General features: G+C 39.3%; 2 protein-coding genes and 1 long non-coding RNA gene across 4 annotated transcripts in view; 1 reads left to right on the top strand and 2 right to left on the bottom strand.

The window, feature by feature from the left end:
* LOC140926280 (uncharacterized) overlaps positions 1 to 17,241 on the bottom strand; it is a 29,070-nt gene extending 11,829 nt beyond the window's left edge. The window contains exon 1 of the mRNA XM_073376041.1: positions 16,918 to 17,241. Within this exon, the coding sequence (XP_073232142.1) occupies positions 16,918 to 16,965 (48 nt within the window). The 5' untranslated portion in view covers positions 16,966 to 17,241. The remainder of the gene's footprint in view (positions 1 to 16,917) is intronic.
* Positions 1,002 to 11,349, top strand: LOC140928751 (uncharacterized). 2 transcript variants are annotated; one of them, XM_073378536.1, is made up of 3 exons: positions 1,002 to 1,128; positions 3,402 to 3,491; positions 5,423 to 11,349. In XM_073378536.1, the coding sequence occupies exons 2-3, from the start codon at positions 3,446 to 3,448 to the stop codon at positions 10,339 to 10,341; spliced, it is 4,965 nt and encodes a 1,654-aa protein (XP_073234637.1). In that variant the 5' UTR covers positions 1,002 to 1,128; positions 3,402 to 3,445; the 3' UTR covers positions 10,342 to 11,349. The 2 variants fall into 2 exon arrangements, with proteins under 2 accessions (XP_073234637.1, XP_073234638.1); XM_073378537.1 differs by lacking the exon at positions 1,002 to 1,128 and adding an exon at positions 1,336 to 1,383.
* LOC140928768 (uncharacterized) lies at positions 14,320 to 15,915 on the bottom strand. Its single transcript, XR_012164668.1, has 2 exons — positions 15,475 to 15,915; positions 14,320 to 14,940 (listed from the first exon to the last, which is right to left on the bottom strand). It is a non-coding gene; the product is annotated as an uncharacterized lncRNA (long non-coding RNA).
* Positions 17,242 to 20,471: the final 3,230 nt, after the last annotated feature.

The following is a 20,471-nucleotide window of genomic DNA, read 5'->3' as shown; positions in this document are numbered from 1 at the left end:
ATCACAGAAATGCATATATTAAATATGGCTTTTAGACTCTGATGATGACATCGAAAAGTGTCTGTTTTGGTGAAAGACGAAGCTGAATAAGCTGAATTGAGAAAAATATTTATTTTTTTCCTGTTATCCTGCAAAACAGGAAAACCGCCCTCGGCTCGCCAAATGAATGACCGTTTCCCTTGGTTTCCCTTACGCAATTTTATTTAGGGGTAACACCAGAATCATACACTGCGTTTTTAGACCATAGTAATAGCGGAGCTCCGCGCGCGAAGCGCGCCCGCGGAGCACCATGGGTAAATAAATCTACCCATCCCAGAAAATTTGGTAATCACGTGACCGACCGACCGACCGACCGACCGACCGTCCGTCCGCACCACAGGCAAACCAATGCAAAATTTCGGGCAGTCTGTGAGTGCATATAGTTTTTGGCGCGAAAACAAAGGGCCGCCCGCGTTTCGTGAAGCATAAACAACTGAAAACTTCAGCGAAGTCAACTCAGAAGAAAAAGAAATTTTTCGTATCGGTTAAGCACCGCGCAATTCCGCAATTCTTGTATCTTATTTATTATGTCCTCTAGTTTGGAGTACAGAGATAGAGAAAGGCAGAGAAAACGAGAAAGTAGGCGGCAAGCAAGCCAAGCCCAACGGGAGAGGGAGCGGCAGAGAGCTAGAGAAAGGAGACGAAACTGCTCTGATGAGCAGCGGGAGAGGGAGCAAGGGAGAAACAGAGAAAGGAGGCACAATTTTACTGACGAGCAACGGGAGAGGGAGCAAGAAAGAAACAGAGAAAGGAGGCGCAATTTTACTGACGAGCTACGGGAGAGAGAACAGGAAAGAAGCACAGAAAGAAGGCGCAGTTTTACAAACGAGCAACGGGAGAGGGAGCAAGAACGAAACAGGGAAAGAAGGCGCAATTTTACTGACGAGCAACGGGAGAGGGAGCAAGAAAGAAGCAGAGAAAGGAGGCGAAATTTCACTGAAGAGCAACTGGATAATGAACGAGAAAGAGTAAGAGAAAATAGACGCCGAACTAGCGACGAGCGGCGAAGAAGGGAGCGAGAAACAGCAAGGGAAAACAGGCGTCGTATAAGCTTAAGCTTAAACGAAAACGAACGGGAAGGAGGAGAAGGTGAGTGACTTTCTTCAAATTTTTTCTGTATCGAATGCAGGGCGTTTTGGCTTCTCTAAAAACGTTAAACTCATACAGAGGTTGTCTGTTGTTTTGTTTGTTTAACCAATCCGAGCTTACGTCACTTGTCACGTAGTGTCGAGTTTCAGAGGAGATGAACACGAAGTCGGAGACCGTTGAATTTAACAAAGATATTACATTATAATGCTCATCGATGTATTCATTATCCAATCTTTTTGGTGCGGAAAACCCAAGGTAATCTTGAAATTGTGCAAGTGATGTAATTTCATCAAGAATTTACATTTCCTTAACCATAATCTGCCTTTTTGTTCTGTCCGATGCGACCGTGCCTTGAATCGCTGAATGAATGAAAACTTCCTATCTTGAATTTTATTTGTCATGTAAGCTTTTAAAATTTGGCGCGACTCTGGCCTCCGTGACAGGAGAAAATTATTTAGTGTTAGAGGATCCCGTGAAAGCGTTGTATTCTCAAAAGTGTAAAGTTGGGGTATCACTGTTGCATCCTTCAGGGGCACCCAACGACAATTTTCGGAAAATATCTGTTCGGAAGACGATTTGAGATCTAGAATTTTCGTAACATTTGCTGTAAAATTTCTTGCTTGCCTGGCTCTCCTAGGATTTTCGAACTTCTAAAAAATGGTATAATTGCCCATTTTTAACGAATTTTAACCCTTAAAAGGTCACCTAGAATTTTCGGGAGCCTTTTTTCTGGCTGAAATTTTCGAAAAGGTAAATTTTGATTCCTATAATTTTCGGATCACTAGACTTTCAGCTAGGAAATCCGAACAGATAAAAAATTTCTAGGGAATAAAAATATGCCTATATCTACCGTTTAAATACTAAAATACGTTTAACAATGCTATGTTTTACTGGTTTTGAACTCTATTCTCGTTGGGTGCCCCTGATCCTTGTGCCCGGCGGACACTGTAGATTGAGACTGAAAATGTTTTGCCCTGGTTTTCCCAATGCTTGTTGAAAGAGCTCATTTCATACAGATTGTTCGGGTTCATGCATGCCCCTTGTTTTCTTTGTTCAGGGTAAACAGAATTTAAAGGAGCAATTTGGCTGGCTAATCTCCCTCATGCAATTGAAATAACTTTTCTTTTATAAGTATTTAGGCTTTTCCCTGTTGTAGATATCTATCTTCTTATGTTTTATGTAAATTAAAGGAGTTCATAAGCCAGTGCTCGAAATTGTTTTTGCCGGTCATGTTGGCAGGGGAATTTTCGCGTTAAGGTCATGTCTTCTTTTTGACCAGACCCAAGTTTACCTGCCAAACAAATTATAGCTGGGACCGGTCAAAATACAGTAAAAACTCCCTGGTAAGAATCTGCATTTTCCCACAGCCTGAACAGGTTTCTTAAAAAAATATAGTTATTGGGTATTTTTTCTAAAGTAACATAGGTTCTTATTTTCTGAAGGAAAAAGTATTGTAGGTATAAGAGTACTTAATCTTCAATGGGGTGTTGTCTACCAAAGAGATTCTTGAATATTTTTCAAGTGAAAAGAGGTTTTTCTTATAGATTTAAGAGAATATGAATGTCTTACAAATAAATAGAATTGGGCTAAGCAGGTTGTGAGGGGGCCTAACTGGCAAAATATAGCCTAACAGCGGGTTCTCAGTCACAGGTTAATACTGTATTGAAAACATTGCACTTTGCAGTAAACAGGAAAATTAAGACAAAAAAATGTCCCCATAAATGCTCAAAAACTCCTTAATTGTATTGCAAGATGGGGAAATACTGAATTTTAGTCCAAACATAATCATGTTATTACCCATTTTTGAGTGCAGTTATCAAGTTATGAAAGCAACATTTCTTTAAAAGACAATGAGCTAGAACATGTAAAAGTAGTTATTTCAATTTTCAGGTACTTAATGTTGCCAGCTATTTAAATCTAGACCGGACATAGTACATTGACTGAACATAATTTTAAGCCTTGACAGTCTGTATTCTTTTCCTTGTGGATTAATTGCTTTTAACTCTAACAGTACCTATTAACTTGATTAAGAGCCAAGTATTTCATTCATTGGAGGGTACAGTGTATTAAATTCCCAGTGATACTGTCAGTCTCAGGTTGTGTACATTTTATTTGATTTCCCGCAAGAGTTAAAGCAGAAGTCACAACTTCTGGCTCTGAGTATTGTTCCGACGTTTGTTTTCTTTGGACAATAGGTTTATGCATAAGTAATGTTAATGGGGCGAGGGAAAATCCTTCCTCAACTAAAGGTTTTTAAAATCTTCTCTTCTTAGCCTTGGAAGAAGATGAAAGTGAGGTCCTCCAAGTTGAATGTAGGATGGAATGCTCTCTTGTAGGTGAACAAGAGCAAAGACATTCAGCAGGTATATACTGATATAGTTGATTATGGTAGATGGTATTTATTTTGAAAGTTAATAATATACAGGAAAAAAAGTTTGAACTGCATTGCCTTAGAGCACCATTGCAGTTTTCAATTAACACAGTGCAAAAACGAGGAAACACAAATGCAGAAAGCAAAATAATGCAAATTTCTCAGATAATGAAAAACCGTGATTGGCTAATAAACGTTAATTGAAATAAAGATCAGAACCAATCAGGTGCGTACATCGGGAAGCATGCATAGTTAATTTTATCCTTTTTCTTTTGTAGTTAACACTTTTTTTCCTTACACTTTATTTTATAAATGTACTTGATTATTTTTATTTATTTATTCATTGTGGGTTGTGTTTTATTTTATTGTTGTCACCAAGATTTTAAAATATACACCTATTTCAATTAAGGTTGCTCCTGTGAACCATGTTTCATAGCCTGCAGGGGACCATGGTAAACCCTTTTGTAGTGGGAAGTTCAGTCTTGTTCATGTTCATTGAAATAATGGAGACCATTTGTGAGAAGGCGTTCAAGAGAGCTTTCAAGTCAAATGGCTTCTAAAAATCTTAAGCATGAGCGAGCTGAAGAATTTCATTTTTAAGATTTTTAAAATGTCACAGTAAGAAATTAGAAGTCTCCTTTTAACAACATCAAATGGATAGGGTTTTACCGCCTGATTAAGCTGCACTTTTGCATAGGCCAGAATGCTGGTTATTTCAATAAAGCAAATCAACGCTATATTCTTTTTTAATTCAGTTTTCCAAAACGTTGCCTCAAGAATAGATGAACGCATAATGTTAAGTTATTTATTGTAATTAAACAAATGCCTTGAATTTTTTTTTAACTCAAAAAATTCCCATGTGCACAGGCCGAGCAAACTTGATGAAAATTTGCAACATTTGCATATTACCACAGAGAAAAACCTAACCTCAAATCACTGTCTTAAATTAAAAGGCGTAGGATTCATTGTTTTGAAATACATTTTCTTAACGTTCTGCTGACATAACATAGAAGTGTCAGCAGCCTTTGCTATCTAGGTTTCTAGGTTCGTTGCGGGAAAATAATTTACTAGACTTTCCACAATAATGCACTGCAGGGCTATGAAACATGGATCATGCATCATGCATCATTCTTCTCTGAAGCAACCTTAATTGAAATAGGTGTATACAAAGGTGTGTGTGTGTGTGACAAATAGATATTTTTTTTGAGGGACTTAAAAGAGCAGCTATATAATTCATTAATGATAAGGCCTTTTCTCATGTATTTCAAGCATTGCTGTTGTGCTTAATATGACAAGACATCATGTCTGTATAGTTAATTCTGCTGACTGGTTTGTGGGTTTTTTTGTTTTGTTGGCATTTGATTGTACATATTATGGGAAAAGGTACCTTTAAGTTTGTATTACTTTGATTTACACACAGTTAAAAATACATTGAATTCATATAGAGATAATTATTTTTCCTAATTATAATTGATGATTAGTAATTGATTGGTTTGGTCACTCTGATTATTTGATGACTGATTTATGAAATCTCGGTCAATATCACCACTTAGAAATGATTGTCAAGCCTTGTTGTATTATCTTAAGTTTGGAAAGTATATGGTGTATTTTTTTTTGAAATCAGGTTTTGAGAACATTTCAAAAGATACAGCATTGTAATAATAACAATGCTTGTACAGTGACACAAGCAGTTCTTAAGGGTGCAAAGAAACTCAGTTTTAGAGTTTGACCTATTTGGGCAGGCTGTAGTGTGCATTTATTAGCCCAAGAGTCACAGCTTTTTTTATTGTGCTTCACCAGTTCCTGCAATTGAATACCAAAAAAAATTCACTTATCCCTCAAGCAAGATAAAAAATACAATCCACCAGCCCCATACCTTATATTAATTGTGTAGTTGGTAAATACAAATAATTCATTCACTAGGAGAAGAGTTGGAAAGGGACACTCCCGTAGTAGAAAATGGCCCAGTTGAGGGAGCAAGCAATTCGCAGGGAACGCAGCAATCTCTTCCAGAAGAAAATAATTATAGCCAGTTAGAAGGTGACCGTCTCATTGCTAGGGCAAGGGTAGTTGGTGTGGACTATGAGTTTGCAAAGCCTGGTGTAGTGGAAACAGAGGATGACAGGAGAAAAAGAAAGCGGCGAAACCAAAGACGAATATCAGAACAAGAGAAAAGGTTGCAAGAAGTTGTTGGAGATCTACCACCACCTCCACCAGCAGGTTCAAGTCAGCAAGAAGATAAGGCGTACAGTGCTATTCGTGCCTTTGAGGTGGAGCAGATGACTTACGCATTCAGTTTTTGTGAGGTCTGCAAGGAACGACGACTGGAGTGCAAAGGCACAAGAAACATGTGTACTCGCTGCAGGAGAGATAAGAAGGTACCAAAAGTGTGGTCAGGTGAGAATAACATGGATCCAATGGCTGTTCCTGAGATTTTGTCTGACATGTCAGATGCTGAGCAGATGCTGATAGCCAGGCTAGCACCCACCGTGCATGTACACTTACTGAAGCATGGAGGTATCGCTTCAAAGGGGCATTGCATTGCATTCCCACAGGCTGTGCAAGAACCGGCAACTATTCTTCCACGACTACCGGCAGAGGTGGATATCATACGCGTGAGAAGACAAGGAAAAGATGATACCCATAAGGACTTCAGGGTTAGAAGACACCGTGTTGAGCGAGCCCTTCATTGGTTGAAGGACAACAATCCTGCTTATGGTGATGTTGTTATTGATGGCGCTCGCATAGAGAATTTACCGGAAGATGGTGAACTGCCGAATTTGAGGACTGTTGAGTTCTCTGAAACAGAACGCACAGATGACCGAGGCCCTGCACCACAACAATTGGATGCTGGGGATACAGACAGTACTGATGACTCAACAGTCTCTGGAATTATTCTTCCAGAGCCTGGAGTAAATGTGCAAGCACAAGTAGAAGCAGCCATAAATGAAGTTGTTTCTGAACCTCTGGAAGGTGAAGCTGGAGAAGCACAACGAAATGTGCAACGACCAGTGATCCCTTGGCCGACCACAGGCACAACGCCAGCATCAGAGTTTACCACTCCCTACTTTTTTACGATGGCATTTCCTTGCTTGTTTCCTCATGGAAAGGGTGATTTCCACATAAACCGTCCAGTGACGTGTCCAACACTGCATAACTGGGCAGAGCACCTGCTGTGGTACCAAGACGGAAGGTTTGCGAGGCATAAAGTCTGGAAGTTTGTTGTCCACAATATGATCATGAGGAAGCGTGCCCTGGAACAGAGTCGGTTCTTTGTTGATCAGCAACTTGGTGACCCACAAATAACTGTTGCAGACCTGCAAGAGCGACTTGCGAGAGGCGACACTTTTACTGACAAGTTGTTGTATTTTGGTGCAAATCTACGTGGAACAGCTCAGTACTGGCACCAGAGACGTAGAGAGCTTCGTGCCTTGGTTGAGTTCATGGTCAATGAGAAGCATGGGTTGCCTTCATTTTTCATGACTGGAAGCTGTGCTGAGTTTTACTTTCCCCCACTAAGGAGACTATTGGAAGAGTACATCTTACAGACCACAGGCGAAGAAGTCCACCTTGCTGAAGATAGCAATGCCCGCTTCAAGGCAGTACAAGAAAATACTCATGTAGTGGTGAGTTACTTTGACCTACGTACCCAGGCATACCATGAGAAGGTTTTGAAGCCGGTATTTGGTGTCTCTGATTATTGGTACCGCTATGAGTTTGCCAAGTCCCGTGGTCAAATTCATTGGCACCAACTCAGCTGGAGGGAAGACAGGCAACCACATCAGCTATTGCATGAAGCTCGTGAAGATGGTTGCGAAGAGGAAGAGTATGCAGCTAGACTTAGTCAGTGGGCAGATGAAACCTTTGCCATGACAGCATTACATCCAGCTGGCAATGATGAAGAAGGGCAGCCAAGAAAAGACCTCTGGTCACCACCTGAGGGAACAGCTGAGCCCATATCAGATGACAGGGATCCCTTGGTGAAGATGCTAATGCAAATAGCTGCAACACAAGAAGCAATACTGGAGGATCATTTGCTTTTAGTAAACAGGGTTGGACTCCACAGTTGCTCTGATTACTGCTTGAGAACTCCTCGCCATCCGGAGCAAGGACTGCAGCCTAGAGAACGTGTATGTCGGATGGAGTTTGGAAGTGAGTTCCGCCCAGGGAAAAATGTGCACAGTTATCCGGAAATTGTGGAAGATCATAACGGAGCTCCCCGCCTAGAGATGCCACGTGACCATCCACGTGTGGTTCAGCATTCTCGTTATCAGTTACAATCGTGGAGAGCAAATGGGGATGTAAGCTTGATTCTTTCCAATTCCCCTCCAGACAATCCTAGCACTGATGATATCATAGCCATAATTGACTATGTGTGTGGATATGCTTGCAAAGATAGCGAACCCACTGGTGCAACTGCTGATCTCTTTAAGGACATGGTGAATGCTGTTGATGCAGCTCATGCAGACCAAGTGACAGGTAAGTCAATGTGTGCAAAGATGCTGATAAAGACTGTGGGAAGACGAGATATCAGTGGACCGGAGGCATCCTTTGAGCTGAGTGGCCTAGCTCTTTGGCGATGTAGCCGTCCATTTACCTATTTGTCCATGTCGGGGTCAAGGAGACTTGAACGTGATGGTGAAACTGCAACTCGCAGCACCCCACTGGATAAGTACCTTGCACGACCACGAGATGAGCACTGTTCTTGGTACCACTTTGCATCGAGGAACGGTAATGTCCCTGTTGTAAGTGGTGGTTCTACACACGCAATGTGGCCACTGAATGAGGACTACTGTAGGACTATGCTCCTGCTACACTGGCCAAGCTGGTTTGACATCCAAGAAGTGAAGGGGGATGCTGAATCTTGGATTGATCGCTTTAAGGACTTTTTTGCAAGTGATGACTGTCCAATATTTGTGAAGTCCCAAGTTGCTAAGGCACAGCGTTATGCAGACCACCCACAAGAACCAGTATTTGAAGAGGATGAGGAAGATGATACTGTCGAAGCAGAAGAACAACCAGACTGGGTGGATGTATATGCAGGGCAGAACCAAATATATGAGGGTGTAGAGAGGGACTTTGATTATGATGATGGTGGGGAGGACTATGACTGGAGCAGTACCCGTATCATTCTTCCTGAAGGAGAAGACCCAACAAAATGGCTTCAAGAAAGTATTAAAGCAGATGATGAACAGGAGACAGAAAGTGGAGACCTTGATTTACCTCGGGTGTGTCCATTATCTCTAAATGAAAATCAGAAAGCCATAGTGAGTCTAGTTTTACACACCCTGTACAACTTCGTTGAAAACACTGAATATTACCATCCACTACGGCTTGTAGTCTCTGGAACTGCTGGTACAGGAAAGTCATATGTCATCAAGTGTCTCCAGAGGTTAGTGCGGCAAGTTTTTGAAGCCAATGATGCAATACAGGTGATAACTCCAACGGGGAATGCTGCCTATCTCGTTCACGGCAGTACAGCTCACAGTTTTCTTGGAGTACCAACGGGTGGAAGGTCTTGCAATGAGTTGACAGTACCTACAGGTCCCTTACTAGAGAAAATTCAGAAAAAGTGCGAAAATCTGAAAGTTCTGGTTGGTGATGAACGATCAATGTTTGGACGCACAACAATGGGCTGGATGGAACAGCATGCACGTTATGCAATCAACAAAGGAGCCAATGCAGATGAGTTATGGGGAGGGATTCCTGTGGCGGTGTTTATGGGAGATGATGTTCAGCTTCCTCCTGTGTGTGACACCCCTGTGTACATCTCAGATTGTCGTAGTGCACCATCTAACCACGGTCGCTTGGTTTGGACAATGTTTGATAGTGCTGTTGAGCTTACTCAGATTATACGGCAGAATGAATCTGAACAACAGCTGAGAGATGTGCTAATGTCACTAAGAAATTATAGGACAACACCCCAGCAAATCCATTGGCTACAACAGTTTCAATGGCACAATCTCCGCATGTCGCATGGCCCAGAACTCCTTGCTAGGATGGATGAGCAAGGTCTGTACGTATTTCCCACGCACCATCTTGAATGGCAGCGTAATAAAACAAAGCTGCTTGAGTGTAACAGACAGCCAAACCACCCAGTAGCAAAGATCAAGGCAGTTGACAATGGCAGACATGCAGTGAAGGCCGACAGTAATAAGGCGGGAGGATTGTTACCTCTACTGTATCTTTGCCGTGACAGCAAAGTCATGCTGGTAGTTAACTTGAAGGCTGATTGGGGTTTGTACAATGGGGCAGTAGGCACAGTCGTAGATATTGTGTACAAAGATGGCCGCAGACCTATTGATGATCCTGCTCCTCTACCTGATGTAGTTCTGGTGAGGTTTCCAGGATATAGGGGGCCACCATACGTTAATGAAGATCCGACAGTTGTGCCAATTGTACCGGTAAGTCGTTCCACTGAATGCGCATGCCGATGCAAGCGTCTGCAGGTTCCATTGCGACTGGCATGGGGAACAACAATCCACAAATGCCAAGGGATGACTGTGGGCGCCGGAGAAACATTCAGGTATGTAGTGGTTCACCCTGGGGACCATGGCTTTGAAGCCAGAAACCCAGGAGCTCTATTTGTGGCATTGTCAAGAGCCAAATCGGCAGGTGGGGAAGGAAGAGATCCTGATTTTGCTTTTCATGAGGATATACTGATAAACAATGACAGATTCAGACCTGTGGACACTCCAACTACAAGAGCTAGAGCAGTGGAGATTGAGAGACTGCATGTCTTAGCAACTCAGAGTCGGCAGAGAAGGGTGTTAGCACCAGCGTATAGGGAGGAAACCTTTCTCAGACTCGTAGAGTGGGCTCAGTCTCAAGATCATCGTTGAAACATGTGGTCTAAGTGTTGAAAATAATATTGGTTCAGAGGTGAAAGCCTTAGCATGGTGGTGTCTTGTTTGCAGTCATATCAATAAGATAGCCCTAATGCCTATGATGTGATGAATTGTACATATTCAAGCACGGCCAATAACATTGCAGTTATGCTGTAATCAGCCTGTGTGGCTGATGGCCTTTGTGGCCATGCATAACAAATAAAAGTGCCGTTATGCTGTAATCAGCCTGTGTGGCTGAGGGCCTTTGTGGCCATGCATAACAAATAAAAGTGCCGTTATGCTGTAATCAGCCTGTGTGGCTGAGGGCCTTTGTGGCCATGCATAACAAATAAAAGTGCCATTATGCTGTAATCAGCCTGTGTGGCTGAGGGCCTTTGTGGCCATGCATAACAAATAAAAGTACCGTTATGCTGTAATCAGCCTGTGTGGCTGAGGGCCTTTGTGGCCATGCATAACAAATAAAAGTGCCGTTATACTGTAATTAGCCTGTGTGGCTGAGGGCCTTTGTGGCCATGCATAACAAATGAACTGGCCGTTGCTGTAATAAACCTGTGTGGACAAGGGTCTACTATGTGGCCACGCCTAACAAATAAAAAGGCTCTTAAGTTGAGATTGGGATTAGGGCTTGTGTTGAAAGGGATATTACTCCAAAAGCCAGTTTTCAGCAAAAAGTAAGTTCTTGAGATTATTTCATTTTAGCAATATTGTTTTGTTAAGTCTCCTTACTTTATTTAACTTACAGTAAAAACCTGCATGTTTGATGAACCTACTTTTTGAAATTCAGTGAACTCTCACCTTGTGGACATCTTGCTATAAAGAACACCCTGATAATATGGACGGCAGCTAAATACCAAGCAAAAATAAATCACAGACGTTTGACTGAAATAAACTTCCGCTATTACGGACTATCACTAATGAAGACACTAACTCAAGCTCCTTATAGTGTCCACTTTAAAGGAAGTTGACTGTATGGCAAAATAGGTTCTTGTACTTTGGATAGTTATTGGCAATTAATATTGATGCATACTTAGTAAATTCTGGTTAAATTAGGTCTATTTTTCTCTATGAAAGATATAATATTATAGTCTTTAGGCAGCAGAAAAATAAATACTGTTTTTGCTTCAGTTCTAAAATCCATTAGTGTATCTCTATAGTTTATCATAGTTATAAAAGAGCCTCCTTGATCTTTCTTGGTTTAAAACATGTAGGTTCTTGTATTATTGGTCATTAAAATGGTCGTAGGTTTTTTAAGTAAACCACTACTTTTACATGCTGGTTTTTACTGTACATGTAGTTATCAAACTTCATTGCTCTTGGCATTTCTTCAATTACATGCTAATGGCATTTAGTTTCACAATTTCACTGCCAAAGGTAGGCAAAGTCCACATATACCCTGTTACAGTTATGGGCTTAGTATCCTAGCCTTGAGTGAATGCAAAGTTGAGGTTGACCTTTTTTGATACAAACCTGCTTCCTTTTCTTATGGAAATTATGCTTAAAAATATTAGTTAGCATAAAAACAACATAATTTACCTAATCAAGCAGGAAGGGTCGTATGAATACATTACAAGGTCAACTCCAACCTTGTTTTCACCTTTAACTGTAAAATGGACTATTGAAATAAAATTCTAAGCTTCATTTTGTAAAATGGTATTTAAAATAGTACTACTTACAAAGAGCCTTTACTTGAATAGTCACACCATACATTGTAGGATTTTTCTTCAAAATCAAAAGGTAAATAACAATTATTAACTATCTTACGAGACTACATTGTTCACTTTGCAAGTGAAAGGGTTAATAGCATCCGGACCCAGTCCTTGATTGTATGTGCATTCTGTTAGCTCAGTATTTTTAAGGAAAAGCTTTTTTCGTTTTTCCTTAGTAGTAGTGTATTAGCTAGGTATGGTAAATTTAGAGATAATCAACAAGTTATTGAAGTCAAACATGTGATGATAAAAAACTTTAGAGATAATTGCATAGTTAGACTTAATTAGAACATCTATTTCTTCAACAACCACACATGAGCTTCTGGATAGACTGTGCTGAACTGCTGAATAGATTCCATAAACAATATTTCACATTCATTGTCCTCGACTGCTGATTCCAGGAACAACTGTCAGATAAATATTAAACCTTAACTGCTTATCCCCATGTAAACAGCTTCAATATAAAGTGAAGTCTATGCCTTTGTTCAAAGTGACCGGTGCCAATGGTATTACTGCAAAAGAGGCTGGTGCTCCAGGTACGTCGTCATCATTACCAAGATTAATCAAGTATGTATGCTACTATAACAGTTCTGTTAATCATCAGCTTGGAAGCTAGCCAACAGATTTTCCGTGTTTACGACAGATTCAAAATTATTCGAGGAGCATATACATACTGAAAATCAAAACCTCCATTATAAACTGCATTGGTCTTTCCCCAAGACACCCACAACCAAAACTGAAATTGTCAGGCAAATTGACCAGATGCTGTAGAAATTGGAGAATGACTATATGAATGGTTAGGTACAGTGAAAAACTTGCATCTATAACTGTGATGATCTTCTTCATATTCTGCAATTCCAGTATGTCTTGAATAACATACCAGCTTTGTTGTGTGAATTCAACATGGATAAATTAATCTTTCCTTGCTGGAAATCAGTTTAATTGATCATTGTCACTTTCCAAGTCATTATCAATGGCATTTCGTAAGGTTCGGTCTTGGAGTGGTATTGTTCGTGGATTTACAAAACGATCTTCAACCCTATGCAACTGACAAGTCAACTGTTGAGTTTTATGATAATGGCACAGGTTTAAGTGAGTAATCATCTCTGGCTTCTCCCATTACTCTGGAGAGCACTTTATAGAGAGAACATCACCAAGTCGTACAAGAATGTTATCATCCTTCAAAAGCAAAATGGTTATCAGTATCTCAAATACTGTCTCTGTCCTGTTCCCATTGCATCACAACATCATTGAAAAGCATGTTGATGTCTTTTAATCAGCAGAAAGATACCTTTGCAAAATTGAAATATTTTACAGCATTACTACCGCTCAAATAATGGGAGCTGTTCTCTAACTTAAGGATTAAATCAATAACATGATATTAGAGCTGAGTTTCTTGCTGCTGACCATCTGAAAACATCAACTGAATAGCAACCGATGCAGACGTTAGAAAGAAGCAATGTTGAAAAGACTGTTCAAACTATTTATTACTAAAAACATACTGACAACATACCAACAACATTGTTGTAATATATACCAGAGAAGCAATGGGGATAACTCATACATTGATGGCCATCCTCACAACAAAAGCAGATCTGCATACAAAATAGACAAAGGACCCACATAATCTTGTGTGTTAACTATACAAACAGGAGACAGATGGAGCATGCATAGCCTACGGAATGGTATTCCAGTAGATATAACAAAAAAGGGGGTGTTCAGTCCCTTTTAAATAGACTTTAATAATGTTAATCACATATAGCCATTTATCATAGTTTTAATCTTTGTTGCATATAGTCATTGTAACTTTTTATTCCAATAGTAAACTGTACTTAGCCTAGTAACAACAATTTTATTCTCCTTTCCTGTCACAGAAAAAGTCTGCAATTTATTATAGATGGCCATAGACTTATCAGGGTTAACTGTTATGTTTTTAAAATAAAGTTTATTATTATTATTATTATTAATACAAGGTAGCCTTTTTGTTTTTAGCCCAGCGACACGAGTGAAGGTGGTCCCTTCATGACACCTCCGCCTTCTTGAGCGGTTAATACGCAGCGAGTTCTGTTATGAGATCTTTAAAAATGCTGCGGGGGACTGGGAACCCTCATACATCACATATTATACTGGGTAATGCTGTTAATACATGATAATTTATTTGATGAATGGGAAATGAAAAGACGCTACACTTGCCAAAGCTTCTTTTGCTTTTATTCTTAGTGCTTAGAAATGGCATGTGTCAATGTTGCTTTGTGTACCAGTTGAATACAAAAAATTTCCTTTAATTTATTTGTAAAAAGCAGGGTGCAAAGAAAATCATTTTTACAGCTTGCCATTCGGGCGAGCTGAAGCTAGCATTTACTAGCTCAGACGTCATTTGAACTAGCCCCAAAAGATTTTTGACATGCAGAATTGATTTCACAGTTCTTCTGTTATTCAAATTCCTCAAAAAACATCAGTTGCCCATCGAGCAAGTTAAAAACAGAATTCACCAATCAGACACCACTTTCTTTGCACACTGAAAAGGTGCAGCTAAACAATGATGAATGTGCCATCCTGTCATTTGTTTTGCTTGGGCGATTAAGAAAAAAGAGTGATAGGTCATAATCTTCTAAGAAACAGTTGAAAAACATTTCGGTCTCTGACTGGCTTACATGTAGGCAAACAGCAACTTTAAAACTGGAAAAACTGTTTGTTGTGAGAATTAAAGTTATAGTTAATTTAACCACCTGCTCCCTAAGGTTAGTGTATCATCAAATAGGGCTTTAAATTTCTTGCTTAAACCCACTTCCACCACTCATGGGTGAGAGGGTTGGATTTCAGTTGAAAGAGGCATATGTCTTCCTGGGCGTGTATCTCCTGCAAACTCATCAATGCTTCATAATTTCTGCAATGATAAAAAATGGCCTATTGAGCATGAATAAATATGATGCCAAATAATTTGAAAAGCTTGCTGATTAACTTTTGAACAAAACTTCTATCTTAAGTCTTGGGAAAAGTTTTAAACAGCTTTTGTTGGAGTTGAAGAACCCCAAACTGAATTGATGTTATATTAAATGAAACTAGCTCCTGAACTACGGTAATTTCTAATACAAAACTGCGACATTTAAGTTCCAGTTCGTCCTGTATCATTTGTACCCCAACCGGCCGGTATAAATAATAATTATTAAGCTTAACTTATGAACTCGAACGACCTCAAAACTCAGCTAAACTCCACACGCAGTCATTTCGTTGTAAATTGTTGAAATGGCCGTCGCTACCTTGTTAATCATTTTGGTATTGTCAGGTATTGTGCGATAGCCTTGCGTGCATTAAATGATAATACCACTCACAAATGTTTAACGGCAGAAGCTAGGAATCCTGTGTCTAAAGATACACTCACAAATATTGTAAGAATATGTAATTGCTTATTTCTTGTTACCTGGATCGGAGGCAGCGCCGTGGGACACTGTATTGTTGTATCTTCATATAACGAATGAATCGAGGTTCGGTAGATGTAAGTTGTCTCTCTTTGTTCCCTACGATCTTCAAGATAAGTCGTGAACACATTCTCAACTAGTTTTTTTGTTTTGTCTTTACCAGTAGCCTTGCGCCCTTTGAAAATTGGCAAACTTATGTGACTTCGAATATACAAGATGGCGGCTTACCTTTAATCCGATCGACACGGGTAGACCTGGGCTCGATTTTGTGAGCCAATCGTAGGACACTAATTTACCACGCCCCTGACCCGCCTCCGGTCCCGCCTCCTTTGACTCGGCCCAGCTCATCGAAATTTTTTACAACAGGATTTTCTTTTGCTGTCTTTTGCCATTCGCGCGCTCGGAATTGACGCTGAAAATTTCTTTCATAGAATCAAAGTCAAAACGACTTCTGCAAAGACTGATCAAACAATGTGAAAAAGGCTAAGGTATACAATATTTCGACTGGCCAATACCACTCTTCATCAGGTTTATTTGGGAAAAACATGAAGAATATACAGAATATATACTACTGTAAAATAATAAACTGAAGTCACAGATGTACATGGTAAGGATTACATAATGAATATAGTTCGTTGCGTTTTTTAATTCCCAGACGCCCAATGGTTTTAGCGTTCTGAATGAGGGGAGCCTCGCGTGCTTTCCTAAGACAATCGCGTTCATATCTAAGTGTTTCAATTGTGATAAGTAACATATAGGAAACAGAGTGATCATGACCACTGCTGAGAAAGCGTTCTGAAACTGCGGTTTCGATGTAAACCGTGTTTTATTCTTGGTTTTCACAAGACGTCACTAAAATTCAAACTACAAAACTATCGATCCTACTGAGATTTTACTTTCATGATGTATTAGAGCAGCTGAAAACTAATGTTCATATAAATTTTCGCTTCAAAAGGGTTCTTTGCTTTTATGTTAGGTTACGCTTTCTCTAACCCGGGGTGTTATTAGTCTCTGGTAATTGGGCTGTAACAAAAGTATCGCTTAAATTGTTAGGATGGTGGTAAGCTACTATTGGAAGGTTTTCAAAATCATTTCTACATCGTTCTCAGAAAAGTAGAGAACATGGGAATGTTCGTGAATAATGTACGCGACATTGGGCAATGTAGGGTTGTCATCATCATCATTATTATCATTATTATTATTATTACATTATTGTTGTAATGAGATCGGGAGCTCCGCTTTTAGGCTTGGCTAAATATATATATTATTGAATAGGGGGTCCGGAGGGAGCTTCATTTTTCTTTTTAGAAGAGAAAGTAGTATTGCGTAAAAGTTAGGAAACAGATGGAACTGTTAACAGTTTGACCGAATGTAGCAGACCTAGCGTCAGAGATAATGACAACAGATCCTTCTTTAAATATTTACAGTTGGTGATTATCACTGACCCACGTGATACTGTTTTCCTTGTACTCGGCCCAGTGTATCCCGTCCATGCTGTAAGAGAGAGTGAACTTTGTTACCCACTGGTTACCGTCCTGTCGTCCTTGGGTTGCAACCTTAGTCACTCGCACCAGCTCTCCAAAGTCAATTTGCAGCCATTGTCTGCCGTCGTTGGTTTTTGCACACCAGGCTCCATATCCTTTACTATTACCCTGTAAGTTCAGTCTCGCTCTCGCTGGGGCATGTTTGGCCTGATGACTGGAGGATGCAGAAAATGCTACATCTGGAACATGGCCATTCTCCAAACCAAGAGGAAGGGAGCAGCGGTACACTAAATTGAAAGAAAGCCACACTGTCAACTTTAAATTTTAAGAAGAAATTGCACAAAGATCAGAGACATATCCTTTATTGCGTCACCAGCCGCTCTTCTTTCAGCGCCGTGTTCGCACAGAGGGTTCGCCGGAAAACTACTGTACCTTTTAGGGCCCTCTATATGAAACCACAATGAGCGCAAATATAATATAAAACTGTCCCCCTAGGGTGAGGTGAATAGTGGTGCTATATGTACCGGACCGCAAAGCGTCGAGGTCTATATCTAGCACTATTCACAGACCCTGGCCCAGTCAGCAGAATGAAAATAGAAAAAGCACTAATTTTTTTAATAAACGACGTCATTTATTGAGTACTTTGTTTAAGATTTAATTGACAGTGTTTACAGATATTTCGGGGATTTTTTCCATTTGCTAAGTGCATTTTTATGATTTTGTTGCAATTAAAAAGAAAATAATTTTCAACCAACCAGTAAACACTGACAAGGCTAATTTCGTAGCTTTCTTGGTGATTTGTTAGTACAGTCGCCTCATTTATTGCTAAAATTTCGTCTTCCAAAACTCTCGCGAAACGAGACTCCATTCCAAACAGTGAAGAAGCGGGAGACTTAGCAAAGACAACGCGGCGTCAGTGAAAACCTCAAAACGCAAAAGCGCGGGAAAAAGACTGAACGCCACTTTTGGTGCACAATTTGCCACTCTGTCATTTGTCGAGTCAGCTTTCAGATTTGCCCTTGCCGTCGTCGATAATGACTATCGTCACCTCTTTGCTAAATCTGCCAATGGTTTTCCGAGTTTCTTGAACCAATCAAAACGCGCCAAATTTCCATCCACTGCATGATTTCATACCGGTACTTAAGCTTCATATACATCCACTGACAGGTTTCAAATGTTGCCATAATCCATACATTACTGATTAGGTAAAAACTATAAAGAGTTTTTGTAATTGCCACAAATCGCTAAAGATAGTCAAGATAACTCTGACGGCAGCAGATGTTAACTTAGAAAAACAAGCTACAATAGCCCGTTTAAAGAGTTAATTATCCAATAAAAGACTGTTATTTAAACGTCACTTGTAATCACCTAACAACGGATTCGCGTAAGTACTTCTTTTGTGGAGTGAAATTTGATTGCCTTGTTCGTGATTTCCAAGATTCAGTAGCTGAAAGAAAATGAACAAAAGTACCCTAATTCAAGAACTGATATGCATGCTCAATAAATATTTATGTCATTAAATTTCACAATTTTGTTACTTTTAAAATATTTAGAAGTTGATTTAATTTGTTTGTTTGTTTTTTTTGCACCACGTTCTGATATTATATTAAAAACTCGTAGTACTCTGTGGCTAACCGCATTTTTTTCTGCTAATATTTTCTAATAAGTATGAAACCAAAATTAAATTGTCGATTTGTGACCATATAATGAATTAACCACCCTTCTTCAAGAATCAAACGTGCCATAAAACAAGAGATCGAAAGGCAAAATTGATGAAATAAGTATTAATTACAAACATAAAGTTTCCACTTTTTTACCTTTCCGACTGTTTCTTTTGCTTGAGAGAGAAACATCACCGAAACGAAGATTAAAGCGAAACTGGTGATCAACAAACGAGCCATTCTTTTCTTTAAAAATCTGATTGAAGTTACTTCTTCAACTGAAACTGAGAAAATGGCAAATGCCTCGAGAAAGAAACACTATTTAAAGTTGACTACTTGCGTGAAAAAACTGAAAATTCTTGTAAGATCGGTGTTGACTTGAATGCTATTTGTGTTTTTTGATAACTTGAAAATTTTCGTACAATTGCAATTAACATATACGTAATACTACTGCCTGCACCCAGCTCTTGAATGACAATTTTTTGAAATCCTCTTTTTTATTCCATGGCAGATGAAACTCATTTTTCAAACTTCTTTTATAATAAAGTCTACTCTTTTACCTTCCCGGCATTTTAGATAATGGTGACTTTATGAAGATAGCGTTTTTCTTGGGTCGTGAGTATGCTTTGTCACAGTGTTTGTATGACGACATTTTACCACGACTGACCGAAGACCGAGTTCGTTTATGACTTGATAAAATTACTGATAACCTAAAAAATCTAAATATTATTTAATAATAACATAGCTAAACTATTTTGCCGAAACAGCTATCATTGTACTTACGGGGTATTGAGCGGCAATTGCACGGATGCATGCATGATATTATTTAGATGTTAATAAAACAGACATAAGAAATGGAAGGCGAGACTTCTTTACAAGTTTTTTTTTTTTTACTCGGCTTACAAGTAAAGGAACGGAAGTATGTCAAATTCAATATTTTTATATATTTTTTGCCACATTCAGTTCAATAGCCACAGTTTGATATTTTAATGATTTCCAAACGCTTTCTTTTTACATGTACTAAGAACCAAGAAGAACAGAGCACTGAAATATTAACCAAGAACATGCATTTCTGCTTTCCCTTATTTTTTCAGCATTCGTCGATCAAAGCTGAGTAGTTTTTATTAGGAATTCATTAAACCATTAAAAAATGCCTAGTAAAAGTGTTGGATCTGAAGCAACGTGGATCCAGCGAAATCACATTGTTGATTTAGAGAGTCAGGAAGTAAATCGACTATAGGAGCCGCTATTTACTTAACAATATTAACTTGAAATTTTTCGAGCGACATGTTCACACCGATAGTGCTCAGCTGAGTGCAGCAATCCCAAGTAGATGAACAATCCACACATCACACCGCCAAACTAAAGAAGCTTATCAGTTCCATAATAAATAAAAAAACTCGAGAGATCGAAATGAATCTTGTCATGTTACTCTGCAATTTTTATTACCATTTTTATAATCTGTGCGGAGACCTTACTCTCCATCTTCTCTTATAAATGGATCCCGTGCACCCTTAACAGTATCATTGTAAAATAACCGTTGTTTTTTTTACTGATTTTCTTCGATATTGCTGATCAATCGAAAACATCATTTTTTTTCCATGATCGAGACGATAACCATACGTTCCTATATGACCTATATTGAAAGTCAGTCAAAAAATAAGTTGTGTGCGAATTTATACTGCAAAGTGGTACAAGAATCATTTTGTTAAAAATCGTTTACTAGTTTAAAGAAGTGTTGTTCAGTTTTTCGAATTAAAATAAATGATTGGCAAAGAAACCAGGAAAGAGTGGAAAAATTTCGTTTTAATGGGCCTTTTCCCTGACGATACATGTTGGCTAAGTCGCCATTAA

This window comes from Porites lutea, chromosome 2 (genome assembly GCF_958299795.1).
Source record: "Porites lutea chromosome 2, jaPorLute2.1, whole genome shotgun sequence".
Lineage (NCBI taxonomy): Eukaryota > Metazoa > Cnidaria > Anthozoa > Scleractinia > Poritidae > Porites > Porites lutea.
The sequence above is the reverse complement of the archived record's forward strand: the minus strand, read 5'-3'. Positions and strand labels throughout refer to the sequence as shown.